Here is a 26,409-nt window from a genome sequence, read left to right on the forward strand (position 1 = left end):
TCTTGATGTTTTGTGTATTTAAAGGGTTTTTTTTTGTAAATTCTGGGCATAACTGTTTTATCTCTACCATTGCACTATTATAACAGAAAAAGGTTCGTTGATCAGCTGGAGTAGCAATCATTCTTCTAACCTGATTATTGGTGGTTGGTCACAAGTGACAGGCCAAATCAAACCAAACAGATATAATACGGCAGTCCTTCTGGACTCCATCTGAACAACCCTTGCGGCGAGCGAGGTTGATAATCAACTGCCTCCCGGCATGCATATGGTCAGCCGTGAGCAATGTGAAACCTAAAAAGGAAAAAGTTGAGGTTGATCATCAACCACCCATCACATCGCATAGGCAAGGCAAAAAAGCTCGAGGTTCACCAAACCGCCGCCATTCTCACCCTACTTCATGCATGCCGGGAGGGGAACCTCATGCTGCAAGCTTTGCTTTGCTCGTCAAACAAACAACCGTACCAGATTAAATGGTCATACCATTTATATATTTAGCTAAATACAGGAGCACTAAACTGAACTTTGAAACAGACCGACTATTTCGGGTAGCAAAGAGTTATTTAGCAGTGCCGAAAAAAGGAACGGAACTACCGAAATCTATTTCTAGATGCTAGCTAACAGAGTCATGTCAAACTGACAAGCAGATGTAAAGACAGAGCACTAAGGCAGTTCAGAAAGTAATTTCTGTTCCTCGAGAAAACAAGTGTCTACTACTGAGGACAGGAAGCATTTTAACTGGCAGTGCTTGCAGAACATCTCGACCCTTGAGAATGTAGTGGAACTCAGACGAGGGCGTATCTGGTACACCAGGGCAACTGGTGCTACCGGTGCACCGGACCCCGGTTGCACATCCAGAAATGTTCAAAAAATTCTGGAAAAAAAATAGTGCATTGACACAACATCGTTCGATGACCGATGTTGTCACAAAATTTCATATCAAAATTCGAAACATTGCACGAGATACAAAAATGATAAATTTGACATCAATGTGAACCTAATATAAGTTGGGCTTCAGATTCGGCCAATTATCACACTGATGTCAAATTTGTCTTTTTTGTATCTAGTGCAATGTTTCGAATTTTGATATGAAATTTTCCGCCAACATTGTTGTTTCAATGCACTTTTTTTTTGAATTTTTCGATGTGCAAGCGGTGTCCGGTGTACTGGTAGCAACAATTTCCCCGGCGCACCAGATACGCTCTTGAGCTCAGACAACATAGCGATACGTCACATATTTTCCAGCAGTCTCGCTGGGCCTGGTGATTTTCACGACCTGTCCACGCCTCATGCCATAGTACCTTGCTATTGGATCCGTGATTTGAATCCGAGGGAGCTGCGTCATCACAAGACAGCACAAGAGCATCAGAACCTAGAGTACCACTATAATAATAGAGGCTAATATCTGTTTCTTTATTAATGTACATAAGACATTTCTCCTTATACTATTGATTGGAAGAGCACCTGCCGTTTTACGGCAAAAAGGAAGACATATGGGCCAAACTCTTCTAAAGAATGAGATTATGAAAATTGATGAATGCAAAACGTTACCAATGCAAATCGTTCAACCACTACCAAGTAAAAAGGGTAAGCAACACTTAAACCAATGCAGCTTCCTACTAACTTCAGAGCATTATGCATCTTAATCTTAACAAACAACGCACGGAAACAAACAAGTACACCAAAACTGATATGAGAGTAACAAATTCTGGTACACTTATCTCTAACATTACCTAACAGAGCAAGTATCACTGTAGAAAATATGCACCACACCAGTGTCAGTAGAACACCCATAGACTCACTAACCTATGCGAAACATAATGCTCATACATCTAAGAATCCTTAAGTACACATTAACTCTGAAAGGAACACATCCGAAGCAGACTATATAGCATCATTCTTCAAGTTCTAGAAGAGCTTCTGGCATGTACATCCTACTAGCTTATCCTGCTACCACCTGTGTCTAACATTCCCAGCCTCTCATGACATCACCAGATTACTTTCATCAAAGTAGCACCTCAGCTACGGTCTTACACATGATCAGTTTCTTGCTCATCCCGATTCTACACTTGATAATACAGAATTCACATGTTTCTAAATTATGAACAACCATAATTGTTTAATCAAGATGACTTAAAGAGTAACAAACATACATGACTTAACAGTTGTCATACTGAACGCAAATTAACACGACACTGGCCAGGATATTCATCCACATACGTATATGGATCTTATTATCAGAAATGGCTTATGTCTACTATTTGTAGTGGACATAGGGATATGTCCTAGTAGTTCTGCAAGTAGGACTATATAAGATTGTATCCTTACTATTGCATTATTAGGGGATATGATCCTGGTACTTGGTGTCTAACAAAAACCTCGGCCTCTATGTGGCATACTAGCATGCAAAGCCGCTGTTTTCAGGACAAAAACCCATCTATGTAAACCAGGTTATGGGATAAAATAAAATGCTCCAGTTGGGATTAAGTATGAGGGACATTAGTTTGGTGAAATATAGCTTGAGGAAGTAGAGGGAACCTTTTCTTTCAAATCAATAATGTGTTTCATCCCAACACAACCGTCTGGAATATCTACATGAAGGTATGCTGGAATACAGGGTCGTGGTTTTTAGCTATAATTGTTTGTTCACAGATGATTATTAACGGCTTACATGGCTCAAACAGAAATACATTTCACATAATGACATGATTGCATCAATTGGAATATCAGGTCAGTTACAGTGAGCAAAGGGTTGGCAAATTTGTAAGACCTGAGTTTCTTTCACAGTGTATTTCTCCAACAGCGTCTTCTTCTGCTCCTTTGTGAGGAGCACGTGCTCGGGAACTAGATCGTGATTCTTAATGTTTATAAGAAGCTCCCCTTCCTGCAGGACAACACTACATTAAACGCCAGCCACTGGTTCCCATGGCGAGAGGCACTGGATATTAGTCAGACGAGTAAAGAGGCATGGATGTAGAGCGCGACCTGGAAGACCTCGAGCATCAATTTCTCCTTCTCCTGCGATAACCCGAGCACCGCGTTGCGGGCAAAGGCGGTCAGCGCCTGCTGCACCACGAGTATGCCATTGTTGACGTTCTCCTGCTTCATCTTCTCGGCGTAGCTCTTGACCGTCTTCATGCCGGGCTTGGGCTCGTTCGGGAAGAAGACGTAGATCTAGAGCGGCATTGCCAACGCCGTCCATCAGTCCATGCCCTAGTACGGAAATCGCGGGGAGGAGGTGGGGGGGAGGGGACGCACCTGTTCGTCGGGCTTGTCCTTCTTGGCGCGGTTGATGACGAGGTCATCGCGGCGCACGGGGTCGCCGTAGCGCCCGACGAACTCGCCCATGGTCATGTCGACGTCGGCGTCCACTACCAGGTACCCGCGGTCCCGCAGCATCTGCATCACCGTGCGCCGGACGCGGAACAGCCGGATCGCCTCCCCCTCTGCCGCCGCCATCCCTTCGCCGATCACCCACGCGAATTTTTCGCCCGCCTTCGGAGGAGGAAGGGCCGGCGGCACCGGAGGTAGGGGTTTGGGGGGAGAAAGGAGGGTTCCAGGAGACACCGGCACCGAGTGGCGAGGAGCGAGGAAGAGTGGGTCGGAGCCGGACCCGAGACCGAGTTATGGGGGTTTAATTGGGCCGGAGAATGATCTGGGCTGGGCTGGCCCTACGAACATATATGAGGAATACACACAGAGGACGCCTTTTGTCATTAATTTCTCGGGAGCTCCTATGGCATTTTTATAGAAACCGTGGCATTTCGTGGAGGAACCACGAACTTTTTTTGATAAACCATGGCATTTACAATGTACTATATACCATGACATTTTTATTTTTAAGAGCATGGCATTTTCTTTATTAAGAGCATGTCATTTCTATTTTAAAGAACATGACATTTTTGTTATTAAGAGCATGTCATTTTTGTATGAAGAGTATGGAATTTTGTTTGTATAAGCATGACACTTTTATTTTAAAAGAGCATGGCACTTTTATTTGAAAGAGCATGTCATTTCTATTATAAAGAGCATGGCACTTTTTTTATAGAGTGTGGCATTTTTTATTTTGCATTGTAGAGCATTGTAATTTTGTTAGTGAGAACATGCCCTTTTTTATTATTAAGAGCATGCCTTTTTTCTTTTATTAAGAGCATGAAATTTTTTAATCTATAGCGTGGTAAATTTATTTTTACCATGTTTTATAGCATGGCAAGTTTTAGAAAATCACATGATGTTCACATGGCAATTCATAAATGTTCAAAGAGCATGGCATTTTTATTACTAAGAGCATGATAGGATTTTCTTTTACTAACAGCATGTCACTTTTTGAAGAGCATGACAATTTTATTACTAGGAGCATGCCACTTTTTATCTGGAATATGATTAATTTTATTTTAATATATGGATCATGGCATTTTTTTGAGCTGTTTGTTATGACAAAGAACATGGCAATCTTAATTTTGGAGAATGCCATTTTTTATTTTTATTTCATGGCATTTTATTATCTCAGCCCCAAAATTTTCCTTTTTTACCTTTTATTATTTCTCAATTTTGAATCATTCTTTTATCGCAAAACTTAAAACTTATTGACATGGCAACTAATTTGTTGTTTTTGCAACTTAAATTATAGAACCATGACAATTAAAATACATTTTTGTCTTTGTTTTTTAGTGGACCATGGCATTTTTATATACACATTTTTTTTCTTAATACGCAAATATTCCTTGATCAATATGTGATCTATTTGAACATGATGGCATTTTTTATTATGTACATCATGGTATTTTTTGCGTCTGTTTAACTATTTAAAATGGGGTCCATACACCCATTTTAAAAAATCTCACGGAAAAATGGGCTTTTTTTGGCCCAACTGATTGGCCCAGACACACTTTTTTGGCGAGTCGGGGGAGGTGTAGGCCTTTTGCGCTGGGGAGGATATCGCAACGAAAACGTTCGCTCATTCCTTCCCGCGTGATTGGTCAAAACGTTCAAGGTTGTCCCCTCCCAGGTGAACATTCCCTAGTTATTCAGGTCCTAAGACAAAATGGACAAAAAAATTTGTGCCTTTGCCCCAGAAGAATACATCTTTTTACCAGGAAAAGAAAGAAGAAGAAGACACATCTCATTGTCTTTTCATCCAAATGATTCAGAATTGAGTGTCACTTACAAAAAATGACTCCATGCTTCTCTTTTGTTTCTCTAAATCGTTTGTGCTTGGGGAGGAAGTCGGTCCAATCGAACTGGGAGTAGCATAATGGGTAGACATGAGGGGTACTAGAGACTAACGCGCGTTTCACCGCGTCGCTCTTCACTCGTGTGATTGTCTTCTTTCTCTAGCAAGTTGTTGCGAACAATTTGTTTATCTGTGTTGGCTTGGGTCAATTATTTTTTTCATGGTGTTTTTGTTAGAGTACGTAATGGGCCTAATGGCCTGGGCTGACGGTATAGCCCGTTAGTCTTAGGGTTAATTAGAGATAAGGGTCTCTTGCTTAGGGGTCAAGTAAGTCTTGCTTGGGAGTCAAGTAAACCACTCTATATAAAGAGAGGAGATGTATCAATCTAATCAAGCAAGAATTAAGAAGGAAATCCCTTCCCTCTTGCCCGGCCGTGGGCAAAAAGGCCCCCGGTCGGCCCTCTCACACCCTCCTTCTAGCACCGCCATAACAATTTGGTATCAGCTAGCTTCGGTTCGATCATGTCTTCACCGCCGCCCAACCCGTCTCTTCCGCTGCCGGGATCCTCCATCACGCCCGCCCTCGCCGTCCTCACTCCGGAGGAGGTGTCCGGGGTGTTGCGGGACCTAACCCAGGCGGTCCAGGAGATCCGCCTGTTCTTGGCCGGGTCCTACGGGCCGCACCCGGCTGCGCCGCCCTGGCTGTCGTGGTAGCCGTTGCACCAAGTGGCCTCCGCCGCGCTCGCCGGGCCGCTGCAGCTGCCATCCACCGCCCGCCCTGGCTGCAGTGGCAGCCGTCGCTCCTGGCGGCCTCCGCCGCAGCAGCCGCTGCCGCTGCCCCATGGCGTCCCCGCCGCGCTCGCCGGGCCGCTGCAGCTGCCATCCACCGCCACTGAAGGAAATATGCCCTAGAGGCAATAATGAAGTTGTTATTTATATTTCCTTATATCATGATAAATATTTATTATTCATGCTAGAATTGTATTAACTGGAAACTTAGTACATGTGTGAATACATAGACAAAACAGAGTGTCCCTAGTATGCCTCTACTTGACTAGCTCGTTCATCAAAGATGGTTACGTTTCCTAGCCATGGACATGTCTTGTCATTTGATGAATGGGATCACATCACTAGAGAATGATGTGATGGACAAGACCCATCCGTTATCTTAGCATAATGATGGTTAAGTTTTATTGCTATTGCTTTCTTCATGACTTATACATATTGCTTTGACTATAAGATTATGCAAATTCCCGAATACCGGAGGAACACCTTATGTGCTATCAAACGTCACAACGTAACTGGGTGATTATAAAGATGCTTTACAGGTGTCTCCGAAGGTGTTTGTTGGGTTGGCATAGATCAAGATTAGGATTTATCACTCCATGTATCGGAGAGGTATCTCTGGGCCCTCTTGGTAATGCACATCATAATAAGCTTTGCAAGCAATGTGACTAATGAGTTAGTTACGGGACGATGTATTACAGAACGAGTAAAGAGACTTGCCGGTAACGAGATTGAACTAGGTATGAAGATACCGACGATCGAATCTCGGGCAAGTAACATACCGATGACAAAGGGAATAACGTATGTTGTCATAACGGTTCGACCGATAAAGATCTTCGTAGAATATGTAGGAGCCAATATGGGCACCCAGGTTCCGCTATTGGTTATTTACCAGAGAGGTGTCTCGGTCATGTCTACATAGTTCTCGAACCCGTAGGGTCCGCACGCTTAACGTTCGTTGACGATATAGTACTGTATGAGTTATGTATGTTGGTGACCAAATGTTGTTCGGAGTCCCGAATGAGATCACGGACACGACGAGGAGCTCCGGAGGTAAAGATTGATATATAGGATGATATGGTTTGGCCAAGGGGTGAAGCCCACGAGGCTTTAGGTCGGTGCAAAAGGAGTTTTGCGGAGGCCAGGGGGCCAAACGCCGAGGCCCATGGCGTCTGTGCCAGATGCCAAGGATTGTGGCGTTTGGTCCTGGAGTCCGAGTGGGACTCTTGCCTTTTGGGCAAAACCGACTTTGAGGAGGCTTTTGCTCCAAGTTTCGATCCTAGGGCTCAACATATAAATAGAGGGGCAGGGCTAGCACCCAAGACACATCAAGAAACACCAAGCCGTGTGCCGGCAACCCCGTCCCCTCTAGTTTATCCTCCGTCATAGTTTTCGTAGTGCTTATGTGAAGCCCTGCGGAGATTGTTCTTCACCAACACCGTCACCACGCTGTCGTGCTGCCGGAACTCATCTACTACTTCGCCCCTCTTGCTGGATCAAGAAGGCGAGGACGCCATCGAGCTGAACGTGTGCTGAACTCGGAGGTGCCGTACGTTCGGTACTTGATTGGGACGGATCATGAAGGTGTACGAGTACATCAACCGCGTTGGTAAACGCTTCCGCTTTTTGTCTACGAGGGTACGTAGATACACTCTCCCCTCTCGTTGATGTGCATCTCCTAGTTGATCTTGCGTGATCGTAGGAAAATTTTGAATTACTACGTTCCCCAACAGTGGCATCCAAGCCAGGTCTATGCGTTGATGTTATATGCACGAGTAGAACACAAAGAGTTGTGGGCGATAATAGTCATACTGCTTACCAGCATGTCATACTTTGATTCGGCGGTATTGTTGGATGAAGCGGCTCAGACCGACATTACGCGTACGCTTACGCGAGACTGGTTCTACCGCCGTGCTTCGCACGCAGGTGGCTAGTGGGTGTCAGTTTCTCCGACTTTAGTTGAATCGAGTGTGACTACGCCCGGTCCTTGTTGAAGGTTAAAACATCACACTTGACGAAAAATCGTTGTGGTTTTTGATGCGTAGGTAAGAACGGTTCTTTCTAAACCCGTAGCAGCCACGTAAAATTTGCAACAACAAGTAGAGGACGTCTAACTTGTTTTTGCAGGGCATGTTGTGATGTGATATGGTCAAGACGTGATGATATGTAAATTGTTGTATGAGATGATCATGTTTTGTAAAAGTTATCGGCAACCGGCATGAGCCTTATGGTTGTCGCTTTATTGTATGAAATGCAATCTCCATGTAATTGCTTTACTTTATCACTAAGCGGTAGCGATAATCGTGATAGCAATAGTTGGCGAGACGACAACGATGCTTCAATGGAGATCAAGGTGTCAAGCCGGTGACGATGGTGATCAGAACGGTGCTTTGGAGATGGAGATCAAAGGCACAAGATGATGATGGCAATATCATATCACTTATATTGATTGCATGTGATGTTTATCCTTTATGCATCTTATTTTCCTTAGTATGACGGTAGCATTATAAGATGATCCCTCATTAAATTTCAAGGTATAAGTGTTCTCCCTAAGTATGCACCGTTGCGACAGTTCTGTTGGGGAACGTAGCAATAATTCAAAAAAATTCCTATGTGTCACCAAGATCAATCTAGGAGATGCTAGCAACGAGAGAGAGGGAGTGCATCTTCATACCCTTGAAGATCGCTAAGCGGAAGTGTTACAAGACCGCGGTTGATGGAGTCGTACTCACGGTGATTCAAATCGCAGAAGATCCGATCTAGCGCCGAACGGACAGCGCCTCCGCGTTCAACACACGTACAGCCCGGGGACGTCTCCTCCTTCTTGATCCAGCAAGGGGAGAGGAGAAGTTGAGGGAGAACTCCAGCAGCACGCCGGCGTGGTGGCAATGGAGCTCGTGGTTCTCCGGTAGAGCTTCGCTAAGCACTACGGAGGAGCAGGAGGAGTTGGAGGAGGACAGGGCTGCGCTAGGCAAGGGGTGCGGCTGCCCTCCCACCCCCTAACTATATATAGGGGGAAGGGGAGAGGGGGCCGGCCCCTCTAGATGGATCTAGAGGAGGAGGCGGCGGCCAGGGGAAACCCTAGATGGGTTTGGGCGCCCCACCCCTAGGAAACTTGCCCCCCAAGCCGGGAGGGGCGGCTGCCCTAGGGGTGGCGCCCCCACCTCTCCTGGTTACGTGAGAGGGGTTGGGAGGGGTGCACAGCCCCTTAGTGGGCTGGTTTGACCCTTCCCCTTGGCCCATAAGGCCCCCCAACGCTTGCCGGGGCCTCCGAAACCCCTTTCGGACATGCTAGCCATAGCCTGGTACCCCCGGAACAATTCCGGACTCCAATACCCTTCGTCCAATATACCGATCTTCACCTCCGGACCATTCCGGAGCTCCTCGTCATGTCCGGGATCTTATCCGGGACTCCAAACAACCTTCGGTAACCACATACTATTTCCCATAACAACTCTAGCGTCACCAAACCTTAAGTGTGTAGACCCTACGGGTTCAGGAACCATGCAGACATGACCGAGACACCTCTCCGGCCAATAACCAATAGCAGGATCTGGATACCCATATTGGCTCCCACATGTTCCACGATGATCTCATCGGATGAACCACGATGTCGGGGATTCAATCAATCCCGTATACAATTCCCTTTGTCTATCGGTATGTTACTTGCCCGAGATTCGATCGTCGGTATCCCAATACCTCGTTCAATCTCGTTACCGGCAAGTCTCTTTACTCGTTCCGTAACACATGATCCCGTGGCTAACTCATTAGTCACATTGAGCTCATTATGATGATGCATTACCGAGTGGGCCCAGAGATACCTCTCCGTCATACGGAGTGACAAATCCCAGTCTCGCTTCGTGCCAACCCAACAGACACTTTCGGAGATACTTGTAGTGCACCTTTATAGCCACCCAGTTATGTTGTGACGTTTGATACACCCAAAGCATTCCTACGGTATCCGGGAGTTGCACAATCTTCTGGTCTAAGGAAATGATACTTGACATTAGAAAAGCTCTTAGCAAACAAACTACACGATCTTGTGCTATGCTTAGGATTGGGTCTTGTCCATCACATCATTCTCCTAATGATGTGATCCCGTTATCAATGACATCCAATGTCCATGGTCAGGAAACCATAACCATCTATTGATCAACGAGCTAGTCAACTAGAGGCTTACTAGGGACATGTTGTGGTCTATGTATTCACACATGTATTACGGTTTCGAGTTAATACAATTATAGCATGAACAATAGACAATTATCATGAACAAGGAAATACAATAATAACCATTTTATTATTGCCTCTAGGGCATATTTCCAACAATCTCCCACTTGCACTAGAGTCAATAATCTAGTTCACATCACTATGTGATTGTAATGAATCCAACACCCATGGGGTTTGTTCATATCTCGCTTGTGAGAGAGGTTATTAGTCAATGGGTCTGAACCTTTCAGATCCGCGTGTGCTCTACAAATCTCTATGTCATCTTGTAGATGCAGCTACCACGCGCTACTTGGAGCTATTCCAAATAACTGCTCTACTGTACGAATCCAGTTTACTACTCAGAGTCATCCGGATTAGTGTCATAGTTTGCATCGACGTAACCCTTTACGACGAACTCTTTTACCACCTCCATAATCGAGAAAATTCCCTAGTCCACTAGTTACTAAGGATAAGTTCGACCGCTGTCATGTGATCCATTCCTGGATCACTATTGTACCCCTTGACTAACTCATGGCAAGGCACACTTTAGGTGCGGTACACAACATAGCATACTGTAGAGCCTACGTCTAAAGCATAGGGGACGACCTTCGTCCTTTCTCTCTCTTCTGCCGTGGTCAGGTCTTGAGTCTTACTCAATACTCACACCTTGTAACACAGCCAAGAACTCCTTCTTTGCTGATCTATTTTGAACTCCTTCAAAATCTTGTCACGGAATGTATTCATTTTGAAAGTACTATTAAGCGTTTTTGATCTATCCTTATAGATCTTGATGCTCAATGTTCAAGTAGCTTAATCTAGGTTTTCCATTGAAAAACACTTTTCAAATAACCCTGTATGCTCTCCAGAAATTCTACATCATTTCTGATCAACAATATGTTAACAACATATACTCATCAAAAATTCTATAGTGCTCCCACTCACTTTGGAAATACAAGTTTCTCATAAACTTTGTATAAACCCAAAATCTTTGATCATCTCATCAAAGCATACATTCCAACTCCGAGATGCTTACTCCAGTCCTTAGAAGGATTGCTGGAGCTTTGCATACTTGTTAGCATATTTCAGGATTGAAAAAACCTTCTGGTTGTATCACATACAACCTTTCCTCAAGAAAATCGTCGAGGAAACAATGTTTTGACATCCTATATGCAAGATTTCATAAATAATGCAGTAATTGCTAATATAATTCCAACAGACTCTTAGCATCGCTACGAGTGAGAAAGTCTCATCGCAGTCAACTCCTTGAACTTGTCGGAAAACATCTTAACGACAAGTCGAGCTTTCTTAATGGTGACACTTACCATCATTGTCCGTCTTCCTTTTAAAAACCATCTGCACCCAACAGCCTTACGACCATCAAGTAGTTCTTCCAAAGTCTATACTTTGCTTTTATACATGGATCCTCTCTCGGATTTTATGGCCTCGAGCCATTCATCGGAATCCGGGCCCACCATCGCTTCTCCATAGCTCGTAGGTTCATTGTTGTCTAGCAACATGACTTCCAAGACAGGATTACGTACCACTCTGAAGTAGAACATATCCTTGTCGACCTATGAGGTTTGGTAGTGACTTGATCCGAAGTTTCATGATCACTATCATAAGCTTCCACTTCAATTGGTGTAGGTGCCACAGGAACAACTTCTTGTGCCCTGCTACACACTAGTTGAAGTGACGGTTCAATAACCTCATCAAGTCTCCACCATCCTCCCACTCAATTCTTTCGAGAGAAACTTTTCCTCGAGAAAGGACCCGTTTCTAGAAACAATCACTTTCGCTTCCATATCTGAAATAGGAGGTATATCCAACTGTTTTGGGTATTCTATGAAGATGCATTTATCCGCTTTGGGTTCGAGCTTATCAGCCTGAAACTTTTACACATAAGCATCGCAGCCCAAACTTTTAAGAAACGACAGCTTAGGTTTCTCTAAACCATAGTTCATACGGTGTCGTCTCAACGGAATTGCGTGGTGCCCTATTTAAAGTGAATGCGGTTGTCTCTAATGCCTAGCCCATAAACGATAGTGGTAATTCGATAAGAGACATCATGGTATGCACCATATCCAATAAGGTGCAGTTATGATGTTCAGACACACCATCACACTATGGCGTTCCACGCGGTATTAGTTGTGAAACAATTTCCACAATGTCTTAATTGTGTGCCAAACTCGTAACTCAGATATCTCTATGATCATATCATAGACATTTTATCCTCTTGTCACGACGATCTTCAACTTCACTCTGAAATCACTTGAACCTTTCAATAATTCAGACTTGTGTTTCATCAAGTAAATATTCTTAGCATTTACTCAAATCATCTGTGAAGTAAGAACATAACGATATCCACTGCGTGCCTCAGCACTCATTGGACTGCACACATCAAATGTATTACTTCCAACAAGTTGCTCTCTTGTTTCATCTTACTGAAAACGAGGCCTTTCAGTCATCTTGCCCATGTGGTATGATTTGCATGTCTCAAGTGATTCAAAATCAAGCGAGTCCAAATGATCCATCTGTATGGAGTTTCTTCATGCATATCTACCAATAGACATGGTTCGCATGTCTCAATCTTTTCAAAAATGAGTGAGTCCAAAGATCCATCAACATGGAGCTGCTTCATGCGTTTTATACCAATATGACTCAAATGGCAGTGCCACAAGTATGTGGTACTATCATTACTATCTTATATCTTTTGGCATGAACATGTGTATCACTACGATCGAGATTCAATAAACCATTCATTTTAGGTGCAAGACCATTGAAGGTATTATTCAAATAAACAGAGTAACCATTATTCTCCTTAAATGAATAACCGTATTGCGATAAACATAATCCAATCATGTCTATGCTCAATGCAAACACGAAATAACAATTATTTAGGTTTAACACCAATCTCGATGGTAGAGGGAGCGTGCGATGTTTGATCACATCAACCTTGGAAACACTTCCAACACATATCGTCATCTCACCTTCATCTAGTCTCCGTTTATTCCGTAGCTTTTTATTTCGAGTTACCAACACTTAGCAACCGAACCGGTATCTAATACCCTGGTGCTACTAGGAGTACTAGTAAAGTACACATTAATATAATGTATATCCAATATACTTCTGTCGACCTTGCCTGCCTTCTCATCTACCAAGTATCTAGGGTAGTTCTGCTTCAGTGACCGTTCCCCTCATTACAGAAGCACTTAGTCTCGGGTTTGGGTTCAACCTTGGGTTTCTTCACTAGAGCAGCAACTGATTTGCCGTTTCATGAAGTATCCCTTCTTTCCCTTGCCCTTCTTGAAACTAGTGGTTTTACTAACCATCAACAATTGATGCTCCTCCTTGATTTCTACTTTCGTGGTGTCAAACATCGCGAGTTGCTCAAGGATCATCATGTCTGTCCCTGATATGTTATAGTTCATCACGAAGCTCTAATAGCTTGGTGGCAGTGACTATGGAGAACCATCACTATCTCATCTGGAAGATTAACTCCCACTCGATTCAAGCGATTGTAGTACTCAGACAATCTGAGCACATGCTCAACGATTGAGCTTTTCTTCCTTAGTTTGCAGGCTTAAGAAACTTGTCAGAGGTCTCATACCTCTTGATGTGGGCACTAGTCTGAAATCCCAATTTCAGTCTTTGGAACATCTCATATGTTCTGCGACGTTTCAAAAACGTCTTTGGTGCCACAATTTTAAACTGTTAGCATTACGCACTGAACTATCACGTAGTCATCAAAACGTGTATGTCAGATGTTCACAACATCCACAGACGACGCTCGAGGTTCAGCACACCGAGCGGTGCATTAAGGACATAAGCCTTCTGCGCAGCAATGAGGATAATCCTCAGTTTACGGACCCAGTCCGCATAATTTCTACTATCAACTTTCAACTAAATTTTCTCTAGGAACATATCTTAAACAGTAGAACTAAAGCGTAAGCTACGACATAATTTGCAAAGACCTATTGACTATGTTCATGATAATTAAGTTCATCTGATTATTTAATGAACTCCCACTTAGATAGACATCCCTCTAGTCATCTAAGTGATACATGATCCGAGTCAACTAGGCCGTGTCCGATCATCACGTGAGACGGACTAGTCATCATCGGTGAACATCTTCATGTTGATCGTATCTACTATACGACTCATGTTCGACCTTTCGGTCTCTTGTGTTCCGAGGCCATGTCTGTACATGCTAGGCTCGTCAAGTCAACCGAAGTGTTTCGCATGTGTAAATCTGGCTTACACCCGTTGTATGCGAACTTTAGAATCTATCACACCCGATCATCACGTGGTGCTTCGAAACAACGAACCTTCGCAACGGTGCACAGTTAGGGGGAACACATCTCTTGAAATTTTAGTGAGGGATCATCTTATTTATGCTACCTGAAGGAAATATGCCCTAGAGGCAATAATAAAGTTATTATTTATTTCCTTATATCATGATAAATATTTATTATTCATGCTAGAATTGTATTAACCGGAAACTTGATACATGTGTGAATACATAGACAAACAGAGTGTCACTAGTATGCCTCTACTTGACTAGCTCGTTGATCAAAGATGGTTATGTTTCCTAGCCAATGACATGAGTTGTCATTTGATTAATGGGATCACATCATTAGGAGAATGATGTGATTGACTTGACCCATTCCGTTAGCTTAGCACTCGATCGTTTAGTATGTTGCTATTGCTTTCTTCATGACTTATACATGTTCCTATGACTATTAGATTATGCAACTCCCATTTACCGGAGGAACACTTTGTGTGCTACCAAACGTCACAACGTAACTGGGTGATTATAAAGGTGCTCTACAGGTGTCTCCGAAGGTACTTGTTGGGTTGGCGTATTTCGAGATTAGGATTTGTCACTCCGATTGTTGGAGAGGTATCTCTGGGCCCACTCGGTAATGCACATCACTATAAGCCTTGCAAGCATTGCAACTAATGAGCTAGTTGCGGGATGATGTATTACAGAACGAGTAAAGAGACTTGCCGGTAATGAGATTGAACTAGGTATTGAGATACCGACGATGGAATCTCGGGCAAGTAACATACCGATGACAAAGGGAACAACGTATGTTGTTATGCGGTTTGACCGATAAAGATCTTCGTAGAATATGTGGGAGCCAATATGGGCATCCAGGTCCCGCTATTGGTTATTGACCGGAGACATATCTCGGTCATGTCTACATAGTTCTCGAACCCGTAGGGTCCGCACGCTTAACGTTACGATGACAGTTTTATTATGAGTTTATGAGTTTTGATGTACCGAAGGAGTTCGGAGTCCCAGATGAGATCGGTGACATGACGAGGAGTCTCGAAATGGTCGAGACGTAAAGATCGATATATTGGACGACTATATTCGGACATCGGAAAGGTTCCGAGTGATTCGGGTATTTTTCGGAGTACCGGAGAGTTACGGGAATTCGTATTGGGCCTTAATGGGCCATACGGGAAAGGAGAGAAAGGCCCCAAAGGGTGGCCGCACCCCTCCCCATGGACTAGTCCGAATTGGACTAGGGAGGGGGGCGCCCCCTTCCTTCTTTCTTCTTCTCCCTTCCCTTCTCCTATTCCAACAAGGAAAGGAGGAGTCCTACTCCCGGTGGGAGTAGGACTCCCCCCTTGGCGCGCCCTCCTCCTTGGCCGGCGGCCTCCCCCTTGCTCCTTTATATACGGGGGCAGGGGGCACCTCTAGACACACAATTGATCAACGATCTTTTAGCCGTGTGCGGTGCTCCCCTCCACCATATTACACCTCGATAATATCGTAGCGGTGCTTAGGCGAAGCCCTGCGTCGGTAGAACATCATCATCGTCACCACGCCGTCGTGCTGACGAAACACTCCCTCAACACTCGGCTGGATCGGAGTTCGAGGGACGTCATCGAGCTGAACGTGTGCTGAACTCGGAGGTGCCGTGCGTTCGGTACTTGATCGGTCGGATCATGAAGACGTACGACTACATCAACCGCGTTGTGTTAACGCTTCCGCTTTCGGTCTACGAGGGTACGTTGTAGCGACCAGACCTCAAATAGTCTGTGCTGCTGTGCACCAGTGTCATCCCTGGATCAGTAATGCTGACACGCACAGTACAAATGGAGGATTTATAACAGAGTAGCAATCACACACTTATTACAACGAATATCTCCAAAGAGAATAAGTATGATAAATATGGCTTAAGGCCATCTAAAAACGATAACAGCGGAAGACTTGGAAGATAAGTGAGTCCATCAACTCCAGCGGCATCACTGAGTATAAGACCACGACCTAAGGCACCTTACTCGTCGTCTGAAAAGTCTGCAACATGAAACGTTGCAGCCCGAAAACGGGTCAACACATGGAATATGCTGGCAATGTAACACATAGAGAAATAATGAACAGTAATAATACTATACTACATGCATATAAGGCTAGTGGAAAGCTCTATGGTTAAAGTTTTTGCGGAAAGCCAATTTTTCCCTACTACAAAGGAATAAATTTTATTTAACTATCATGGTGGTTGTTAAACATTGAGACGGTTGACAGCATCTCAATTCCAATTAAGTGTCATCAATAACCCAACAAAATTAATTAAAAGTAACATGGTGATGGGATTCACATGATAATCCAGGTACTAGATACTCAAATTTGTCCATAACCGGGGACACGACTAACCATGATTAGTTTGTACACTCTGCAGAGGTTTGTGCACTTTTCCCCACAAGACTCGATCGCCTCCGCTTGATTCTCGCACTACATGATGTTTGAGAAACGGATGATCGAGACACAGTCTTTCAGAAGTGTTTGCACCTTACGTATGGGTAGACAGTTACACCTACTTTCCCCTACATCTGCTAGTCTACCACTGTAAGAGTTCACACAACTTAGTCAACTATGCTAGAGCCCATAATAGCTTGTGGCTGCACACGGAAGTTTCTAGCATGAATAATCTCATGATCCCTTTGAACCTGGGTGGCGGTCCAAAAGAAAAACAGGCAATCCTGGAATACCCAGGTACCTCAATCCACCCAGATGTGAGTTTTAGTTGCCACCTTAAGTAAACCATTATTAACAATCTCACATCTGTCATGAATATCACTCAAACCCAATCCACGTCTACGAGCATAGCATGGCAATATAATAGCAAACGTAGAAGTAACTCCCAAGGGTTTGATAAAAGAACAGGTAATAGGTACTACCTCAACTACTTCCCAATACCCACAATTTAATTAGATCCTAATCATGCAATGTTTGAGGAATAGATCTAATGCAATAAAAACTGGGTATGGAAGGTATATGATCAAAGTGTTACTTGCCTTGCTGATGATCCGCGAAACCTAGCGATTCGAAGTAACAAGCGGCACACTCCGGGTACTCTATCGCAAACAAACAAGCAAACAATAAGTACTCATCTAATGCACAGGTAAAACTCGAATGAGAGATCCAACCATAAAGTTCAACTTAAGAACTCCGGTTTGCAAAAAGAATCAACTCGAACGAAGCAACGAAAGTCAAACGGCAAAAGAAACAAACTTTGTTTACTAATCTGGATCTAGGTCAAATTTTACAGTAGCAAAAACTTGTTTGAGTAGGCTAAACGGAAAGAGAATTTCGAGACGAAACTCTAGGCGCTTGAATCGCCTGATTCCGATAAACGAGCGAAAAATTAAACAGAAACGAAGATTCGATCAGAAATCGAGATCTGAGATAATCGCGGAAAAATCCGATGAAAAAGAAAAACGGACGAATGGTTAAAGAACGGACGTTCGTTAACAGAGAAAATCCGACGAACGCGTTCGTTAAAACGAACGGGTCGGTGAACGTTCACAAAATAGCAAAACCGAAGAAATAAACCGATCTAGGTTTTTTTTGAACGAACGGTTTTTTTTAAACAAAACCGGCAACGACGGCGAGGTATACCTCGTCGGGGCAGGGCTCCGGCAGGGCTCCAGCTGGCTCCGGCGAGGGCGGCGGGGTGCGGCGGGGCTCAGGGGGCTCGGGGGTGGCGAGGGGCGGCTCCGGCGGCCGGGTTCGGCGAGCGGCGGCGGCCTTCGGGCTCCGGCTCCGGCGGCGGGGTGCGGGGCGGGTGCGGGGCGGCGGCGGGGTGAGAGGGAGGGGGCGGCGGCGGGGTTTATAAAGAGGGGGGAAGGGGTGCTTGGAGGAGGGGGCAAGGCGCGGTGGCGGGGTGTCCGTGGCAGACACGGCGGCGGCGTCCGGCGTGCTCGCGGAGGAGAACGCGGAGATGGGCCGGCGGCTCGGCTGGGCCTCGGCCCGGTCGGGCGCGGCGCGATTTTTTTAAAAACGTTCCGCCGAAAAATTCGTAGAAAAATAAATAAAAATCCAAAAAAGATAAAAAAATTCCCCGTCTAGTTAGAATATTTAGAACAGGGTGAACATTTTTTTGACACAAAAATAAATTTTTGAAAACATGCAATATTTCTTTAATGCAATTAAAATTGCAAATAAAATCTGAATAAAATCCACTAAATTATTTTAACATTTTTCCTCCAATATTTCAATTGTTTTGGAGAAGTGATATTTTCTCCTCTCATTTATTTTTAATGAAATATTTTTCCGGAGAGAAAAATAATTAAAACCAAAATCCTCGTTTTATTATTTGATGAAAATCAAATATGAAAATTCGAGAAAATCCCCAACTCTCTCCGAGGGTCCTTGAGTTGCTTAGGATTTATCGAGGATTTGTCAAAATGCAATAGAAAATATGATATGCAATGATGATCTATGTATAACATACCAAATTGAAAATTTGGGATGTTACATACGTAGACAACACTCTCCCCTCTCGTTGCTATGCATCACCATGATCTTGCGTGTGCGTATGAATTTTTTTGAAATTACTATGTTCCCCAACACTACCGTCGTTCTAAGCAAATAAGATGTAAACATGACAAACATCACATGCAAATCATAAAGTGACATGATATGGCCAATATCATCTTGCGCCTTTGATCTCCATCTTCGAGGCGCGGCATGATCACCTTCGTCACCGGCATGACACCATGATCTCCATCATCGTGTCTTCATGAAGTTGTCTCGCCAACTATTACTTCTACTACTATGGCTAACGGTTAGCAATAAAGTAAAGTAATTACATGGCGTTTTTCATTGACACGCAGGTCATACAATAAATTAAGACAACTCCTATGGCTCCTGCCGGTTGTCATACTCATCGACATGCAAGTCTTGATTCCTATTACAAGAACATGATCATTCTCATACATCACATATATATAATTCATCACATCCTTTTGTCCATATCACATCACATAGCATACCCTGCAAAAACAAGTTAGACGTCCTCCAATTGTTGTTGCATGTTTTACGTGGCTGCTATGGGTTTCTAGCAAGAACGTTTCTTACCTACGCAAAAGCCACAACGGTGATATGCCAATTGCTATTTACCCTTCATAAGGACCCTCTTCATCGAATCCGATCCGACTAAAGTGGGAGAGACAGACACCCGCTAGCCACCTTATGCATCAAGTGCATGTCAGTCGGTGGAACCTGTCTCACGTAAGTGTACGTGTAAGGTCGGTCCGGGCCGCTTCATCCCACAATGCCGCCGAATCAAGATAAGACTAGTAACGACAAGCAAATTGAACAAATCATCGCCCACAACTACTTTGTGTTCTACTCGTGCATAGAATCTACGCATAGACCTAGCTCATGATGCCACTGTTGGGGAACGTAGCAATAATTCAAAATTTTCCTACGTGTCACCAAGATCAATCTAGGAGATGCTAGCAACGAGAGAGAGGGAGTGCATCTTCATACCCTTGAAGATTGCTAAGCGGAAGCGTTACAAGAACGCGGTTGATGGAGTCGTACTCGCGGCGATTCAAATCGCAGAAGATCCGATCTAGCGCCGAACGAACGACGCCTCCGCGTTCAACACACGTACAGCTCGAGGACGTCTCCTCCTTCTTGATCCAGCAAGGGGAGAGGAGAAGTTGAGGGAGAACTCCAGCAGCACGACGGCGTGGTGGCAATGGAGCCCGTGGTTCTCCGGCAGAGCTTCGCTAAGCACTACGGAGGAGCAAGAGGAGTTGGAGGAGGACAGGGTTGCGCCAGGCAAGGGGTGCGGCTGCCCTCCCACCCCCTCACTATATATAGGGGGAAGGGGAGAGGGGGCCGGCCCCTCTAGATGGATCTAGAGGAGGAGGCGGCGGCCAGGGGAAACCCTAGATGGGTTTGGGCGCCCCCACCCCTAGGAAACTTGCCCCCCAAGCCGGGAGGGGCGGCTGCCCTAGGGGTGGCGCCCCCACCTCTCCTGGTTACGTGAGAGGGGTTGGGAGGTGCGCACAGCCCCTTAGTGGGCTGGTTTGCCCCTTCCCCTTGGCCCATAAGGCCCCCCAACGCTTGCTGGGGCCTCCGAAACCCCTTTTGGACATGCTGGCCATAGCCTGGTACCCCCGGAACAATTCCGGACTCCAATACCCTTCGTCCAATATACCGATCTTCACCTCCGGACCATTCCGGAGCTCCTCGTCATGTCCGGGATCTCATCCGGGACTCCGAACAACCTTCGGTAACCACATACTATTTCCCATAACTACTCTAGCGTCACCGAACCTTAAGTGTGTAGACCCTATGGGTTCGGGAACCATGCAGACATGACCGAGACACCTCTCCGGCCAATAACCAATAGCGGGATCTGGATACCCATATTGGCTCCCACATGTTCCACGATGATCTCATCGGATGAACCACGATGTCAGGGATTCAATCAATCCCGTATACAATTCCCTTTGTCTATCGGTATGTTACTTGCCCGAGATTCGATCGTTGGTATCCCAATACCTTGTTCAATCTCGTTACCGGCAAGTCTCTTTACTCGTTCCGTAACGCATGATCCCGTGGCTAACTCATTAGTCACATTGAGCTCATTATGATGATGCATTACCGAGTGGGCCCAGAGATACCTCTCCGTCATACGGAGTGACAAATCCCAGTCTCGATTCGTGCCAACCCAACAGACACTTTCGGAGATACCTGTAGTGCACCTTTATAGCCACCCAGTTACGTTGTGACGTTTGATACACCCAAAGCATTCCTACGGTATCCGGGAGTTGCACAATCTCATGGTCTAAGGAAACGATACTTGACATTAGAAAAGCAATTAGCAAACGAACTACACGATCTTGTGCTATGCTTAGGATTGGGTCTTGTCCATCACATCATTCTCCTAATGATGTGATCCCGTTATCAATGACATCCAATGTCCATGGTCAGGAAACCATAACCATCTATTGATCAACGAGCTAGTCAACTAGAGGCTTACTAGGGACATGTTGTGGTCTATGTATTCACACATGTATTACGGTTTCCATGAACAATAGACAATTATCATGAACAAGGAAATACGATAATAACCATTTTATTATTGCCTCTAGGGCATATTTCCAACAAGTTCTTCGTGCTGAGACATCACGTGATGATCGAGTGTGATAAGCTCTACGTTCACATACAACAGGTGCAAGCCAGTTTTGCACACGCAGAATACTCGGGTTAAACTTGACGAGCCTAGCATATGCAGATATGGCCTCAGAACACTGAGACCGAAAGGTCGAGCGTGAATCATATAGTAGATATGATCAACATAGTGGTGTTCACCATTGAAAGCTACTCCATCTGACGTGATGATTGCTACCTCTTGAGCATGCGTTGGTTTTCCCTTGAAGAGGAAAGGGTGATGCAGCAAAGCAGCGTAAGTATTTCCCTCGGTTTTTGAGAACCAAGGTATCAATCCAGTAGGAGATTACACGCAATTCCCTAGTACCTGCACAAACAAATAAGAACCTTGCAACCAACGCGATAAAGGGGTTGCCAATACCTTCACGGCCACTTGCAAAAGTGAGATCTGATAGAGATAATAAGATAAATATTTTTGGTATTTTTGTTGTATAGATTGAAAAGTAAAGATTGCAAAATAAAATAGATTGGAAACTTATATGATGGAAAGTAGACCCCGGGGCCATAGGTTTCACTAGAGGCTTCTCTCGAGATAGCATATTCTATGGTGGGTGAACAAATTACTGTCGAGCAATTGATAGAAAACTGCATAGTTATGAGAATATCTAGGCATGATCATGTATATAGGCATCACATCCATGACAAGTAGACTGAAACGATTCTGCATCTATTACTATTACTCCACACATCGACCGCTATCCAGCATGCATCTAGAGTATTAAGTTCATAAGAACAGAGTGACGCATTAGGCAAGATAACATAATGTAGAGGGATAAACTCAAGCAATATGATATAAACCGCATCTTTTTATCCTCGATGGCAACAATACAATACGTGCCTTGCTACCCCTACAGTCACTGGGAAAGGACACCGCAAGATTGAACCCAGAGCTAAGCACTTCTCCCATTGCAAGAAAGATCAATCTAGTAGGCCAAACCAAACTGATAATTCAAAGAGACTTGCAAAGATATTAAATCATGCATAAAAGAATTCAGAGAAGATTCAAATATTGTTCATAGATAAACTTGATCATAAACCCACAATTCATCAGATCTCGACAAACACACTGCAAAAAGTATTACATCTAATAGATCTCCAAGAAGATTGAGGAGAACTTTCTATTGAGATCCAAAGAGAGAGAAGAAGCCATCTAGCTAATAACTATGGACCCGAAGGTCTGTGGTAAACTACTCACACATCATCGGAGAGGCTATGGTGTTGATGTAGAAGCCCTCCGTGATCGATTCCCCCTCCGGCAGAGCACCGGAAAAGGCCCCAGGATGGGATCTCATGGATACAGAAGGTTGCAGCGGTGGAAATAGGGTTTTGTGGTGCTCCTGGATTTTTTCAGGGTATACGAGTATATATAGGCGAAGGAAGTAGGTCGGTGGAGCCACGAGGGGCCCACGAGGGTGGGGGCGCGCCTACCCCCTGGGCGTGCCCTCCTACCTCGTGGCCGCCTCATTGCTTCCTTGACGTCCACTCGAAGTCTCCTGGATTGCATTTGTTCCAAAAACGACGCTCCCGTAGGTTTCATTCCGTTTGGATTCCGTTTGATATTCCTTTTCTGCGAAACACTGAAATAGGCAAAAAAGCAGCAATTTGCACTGGGCCTTTGGTTAGTAGGTTAGTCCCAAAAATAATATAAACGTGCATAATAAAGCCCATTAAACATCCAAAACAGATAATATAATAGCATGGAACAATAAAAAATCATAGATACGTTGGAGACGTATCAAGCATCCCCAAGCTTAATTCCCGCTCGTCCTCGAGTATGTAAATGATAAAAACAGAATTTTCGATGTGAAATGCTACCTAACAGAATTTTCAATGTAATTTTCTTTATTGTGGCATGAATGTTCAGATCCGAAAGATTCAAGATAAAAGTTTAATATTGACATAAAAATAATAATACTTCAAGTATACTAACTAAGCAATCATGTCTTCTCAAAATAACATGGCCAAAGAAAGTTCATCCCTACAAAATCATATAGTTTGGTCATGCTCCATTTTCGTCACACAAGAATGCTCTCATCATGCACAACCCCCATGACAAGCCAAGCAATTGTTTCATACTTTAGTAATCTCAAACTTTTTCAACCTTCACGCAATACATGAGCGTGAGCCATGGATATAGCACTATGGGTGGAATAGAATATAATGATGGGGGTTGTGTGGAGAAGACAAAAAAAGGAGAAAGTCTCACATTGACGCGGCTAATCAACGGGCTAGGGAGATGCCCATCAATTGATGTCAATGCAAGGAGTAGGGATTGCCATGCAACAGATGCACTAGAGCTATAAATGGGTGTGCATCCAACTTGCTTGCTCACGAAGACATAGGGCATTTGAGGAAGCCCATTGTTGGAATATGCAAGCCAAGTTCTATAATGAAAAATTCCCACTAGTTTATGAAAGTGACAAAATAAGAGACTCTCTATCATAAAGATCATGGTGCTACTTTGAAGCACAAGTGTGGAAAAGGATAGTAACATTGTCCCTTTTTTTGGGCCTTTCCTTTTTTTATTTGGCCTTTCTTCTTCTTTTTCTTTTTTCCAGGACAATGCTCTAATAATGATGATCATCAAACTTCTATTTATTTACAACTCAAATATTACAACTCTATACTAGAACAAAATATGACTCTACATGGATGCCTCCGGCGGTGTACCGGGATGGTGAATGAATCAAGAGTGACATGTATGATAAATTATGCATGGTGGCTTTGCCACAAATACGATGTCAACTACATGATCATGCAAGGCAATATGACAATGATGAAGTGTGTCATAATAAATGAAACGGTGGTAAGTTGCATGGCAATATTGATAACCCACAAGTATAGGGGATCGCAACAATTTCTGAGGGTAGAGTATTCAACCCAAATTTATTGATTCGACACAAGGGGAGCCAAAGAATATTCTCATGTATTAGCAGCTGAGTTGTCAATTCAACCACACCTGGATAACTTAATATCTGCAGCAAAGTATTTAGTACAAAGTAGTATGGAAGTAACGGTAACGGTGGCAAAAGTAACAGTAGCCGTTTTGTAGTAATTGTAACAGTGGCAGCGGTAAAGTAACTAAGCAAAGATCAATATGTGAAAAGCTCATAGGCATTGGATCAGTGATGGATAATTATGTCGGATGCGATTACTCATGCAATAGTTATAACATAGGGTGACACATAACTAGCTCCAGTTCATCAATGTAATGTAGGCATGTATTCCGAATATAGTCATACGTGTTTATGGAAAAGAACTTGCATGACATCTTTTGTCCTACCCTCCCGTGGCAGCGGGGTCTTGTTGGAAACTAAGGGATATTAAGGCCTCCTTTTAATAGAGTACCGGACCAAAGCATTAACACATAGTGAATACATGAACTCCTCAAACTACGGTCATCACCGGGAGTGGTCCCGATTATTGTCACTTCGGGGTTGTCGGATCATAACACATAGTAGGTGACTAATGACTTGCAAGATAGGATCAAGAACTCACATATATTCATGAAAACATAATAGGTTCAGATCTGAATTCATGCCACTCGGGCCCTAGTGACAAGCATTAAGCATAGCAAAGTCATAGCAACATCAATCTCAGAACATAGTGGATACTAGGGATCAAACCCTAACAAAACTAACTCGATTACATGATAAATCTCATCCAACCCATCACCGTCCAGCAAGCCTACGATGGAATTACTCACGCACGGCGGTGAGCATCAAGAAATTGGTGATGGAGGAAGGTTGATGATGACGACGGCGACGGATTCCCCTCTCCGGAGCCCCGAACGGACTCGAGATCAGCCCTCCCGAGAGAGTTTAGGGCTTGGCGGCGGCTTCGTATCGTAAAATGCGATGAATCCTTCTCTCTGATATTTTTCTTTCGGAACATGAATATATGGAGTTGGAGTTGAGGTCGGTGGAGCACCAGGGGGCCCACGAGGCAGGGGGGCGCGCCCAGGGGGGTAGGCGCGCCCCCACCCTCGTGGATAGGGTGTGGGCCCCCTGGCCTTGATTCTTTTGCCAGTATTTTTTATATATTCCAAAAATATTCTCCATGAAGTTTCAGGTCGTTCCGAGAACTTTTATTTCTGCACAAAAATAACACCATGGCTATTCTGCTGAAAACAGCGTCAGTCCGGGTTAGTTCCATTCAAATCATGCAAGTTATAGTCCAAAACAAGGGTAAAAGTGTTTGGAAAAGTAGATACGATGGAGACGTATCAACTCCCCCAAGCTTAAACCTTTGCTTGTCCTCAAGCAATTCAGTTGACAAACTGAAAGTGATAAAGAAAAACTTTTACAAACTCTGTTTGCTCTTGTTGTTGTAAATATGTAAAGCCATCATTCAAGTTTTCAACAAATATTATGAACTAACCACATTCACAATAACACTTAGGTCTCATGTTTACTCATATCAATGGCATAATCAACTAGCGAGCAATAATAATAAATCTCGGATGACAACACTTTCTCAAAACAATCATAATATGATATAACAAGATGGTATCTCGCTAGCCCTTTCTGAGACCGCAAAACATAAATGCAGAGCACCTCTGAAGATCAAGGACTGACTAAATGATACGTCCATTTTGCATCATGCTTTTATATCGATATTTATTGCATTATGGATTGTTATTACACATTATGTCACAATACTTATGCCTATTCTCTCTCATTTTACAAGGTTTACATGAAGAGGGAGAATGCCGGCAGCTGGAATTCTAGCCTGGAAAAGGAGCAAATATTAGAGACCTATT

At 44.0% G+C, this 26,409-nt stretch overlaps 1 protein-coding gene across 1 annotated transcript; it reads right to left on the reverse strand.

Moving 5' to 3' along the window:
• Positions 1 to 463: 463 nt before the first annotated feature.
• Positions 464 to 3,596, reverse strand: LOC123053715 (DNA-directed RNA polymerases II and IV subunit 5A). The gene is made up of 4 exons (XM_044477245.1): positions 3,256 to 3,596; positions 2,983 to 3,171; positions 2,768 to 2,881; positions 464 to 1,333 (listed from the first exon to the last, which is right to left on the reverse strand). The coding sequence occupies exons 1-4, from the start codon at positions 3,454 to 3,456 to the stop codon at positions 1,208 to 1,210; spliced, it is 630 nt and encodes a 209-aa protein (XP_044333180.1). The 5' UTR covers positions 3,457 to 3,596; the 3' UTR covers positions 464 to 1,207.
• Between the last annotated feature and the right edge of the window lie 22,813 nt (positions 3,597 to 26,409).

Source organism: Triticum aestivum, chromosome 2D (genome assembly GCF_018294505.1).
Source record: "Triticum aestivum cultivar Chinese Spring chromosome 2D, IWGSC CS RefSeq v2.1, whole genome shotgun sequence".
Lineage (NCBI taxonomy): Eukaryota > Viridiplantae > Streptophyta > Magnoliopsida > Poales > Poaceae > Triticum > Triticum aestivum.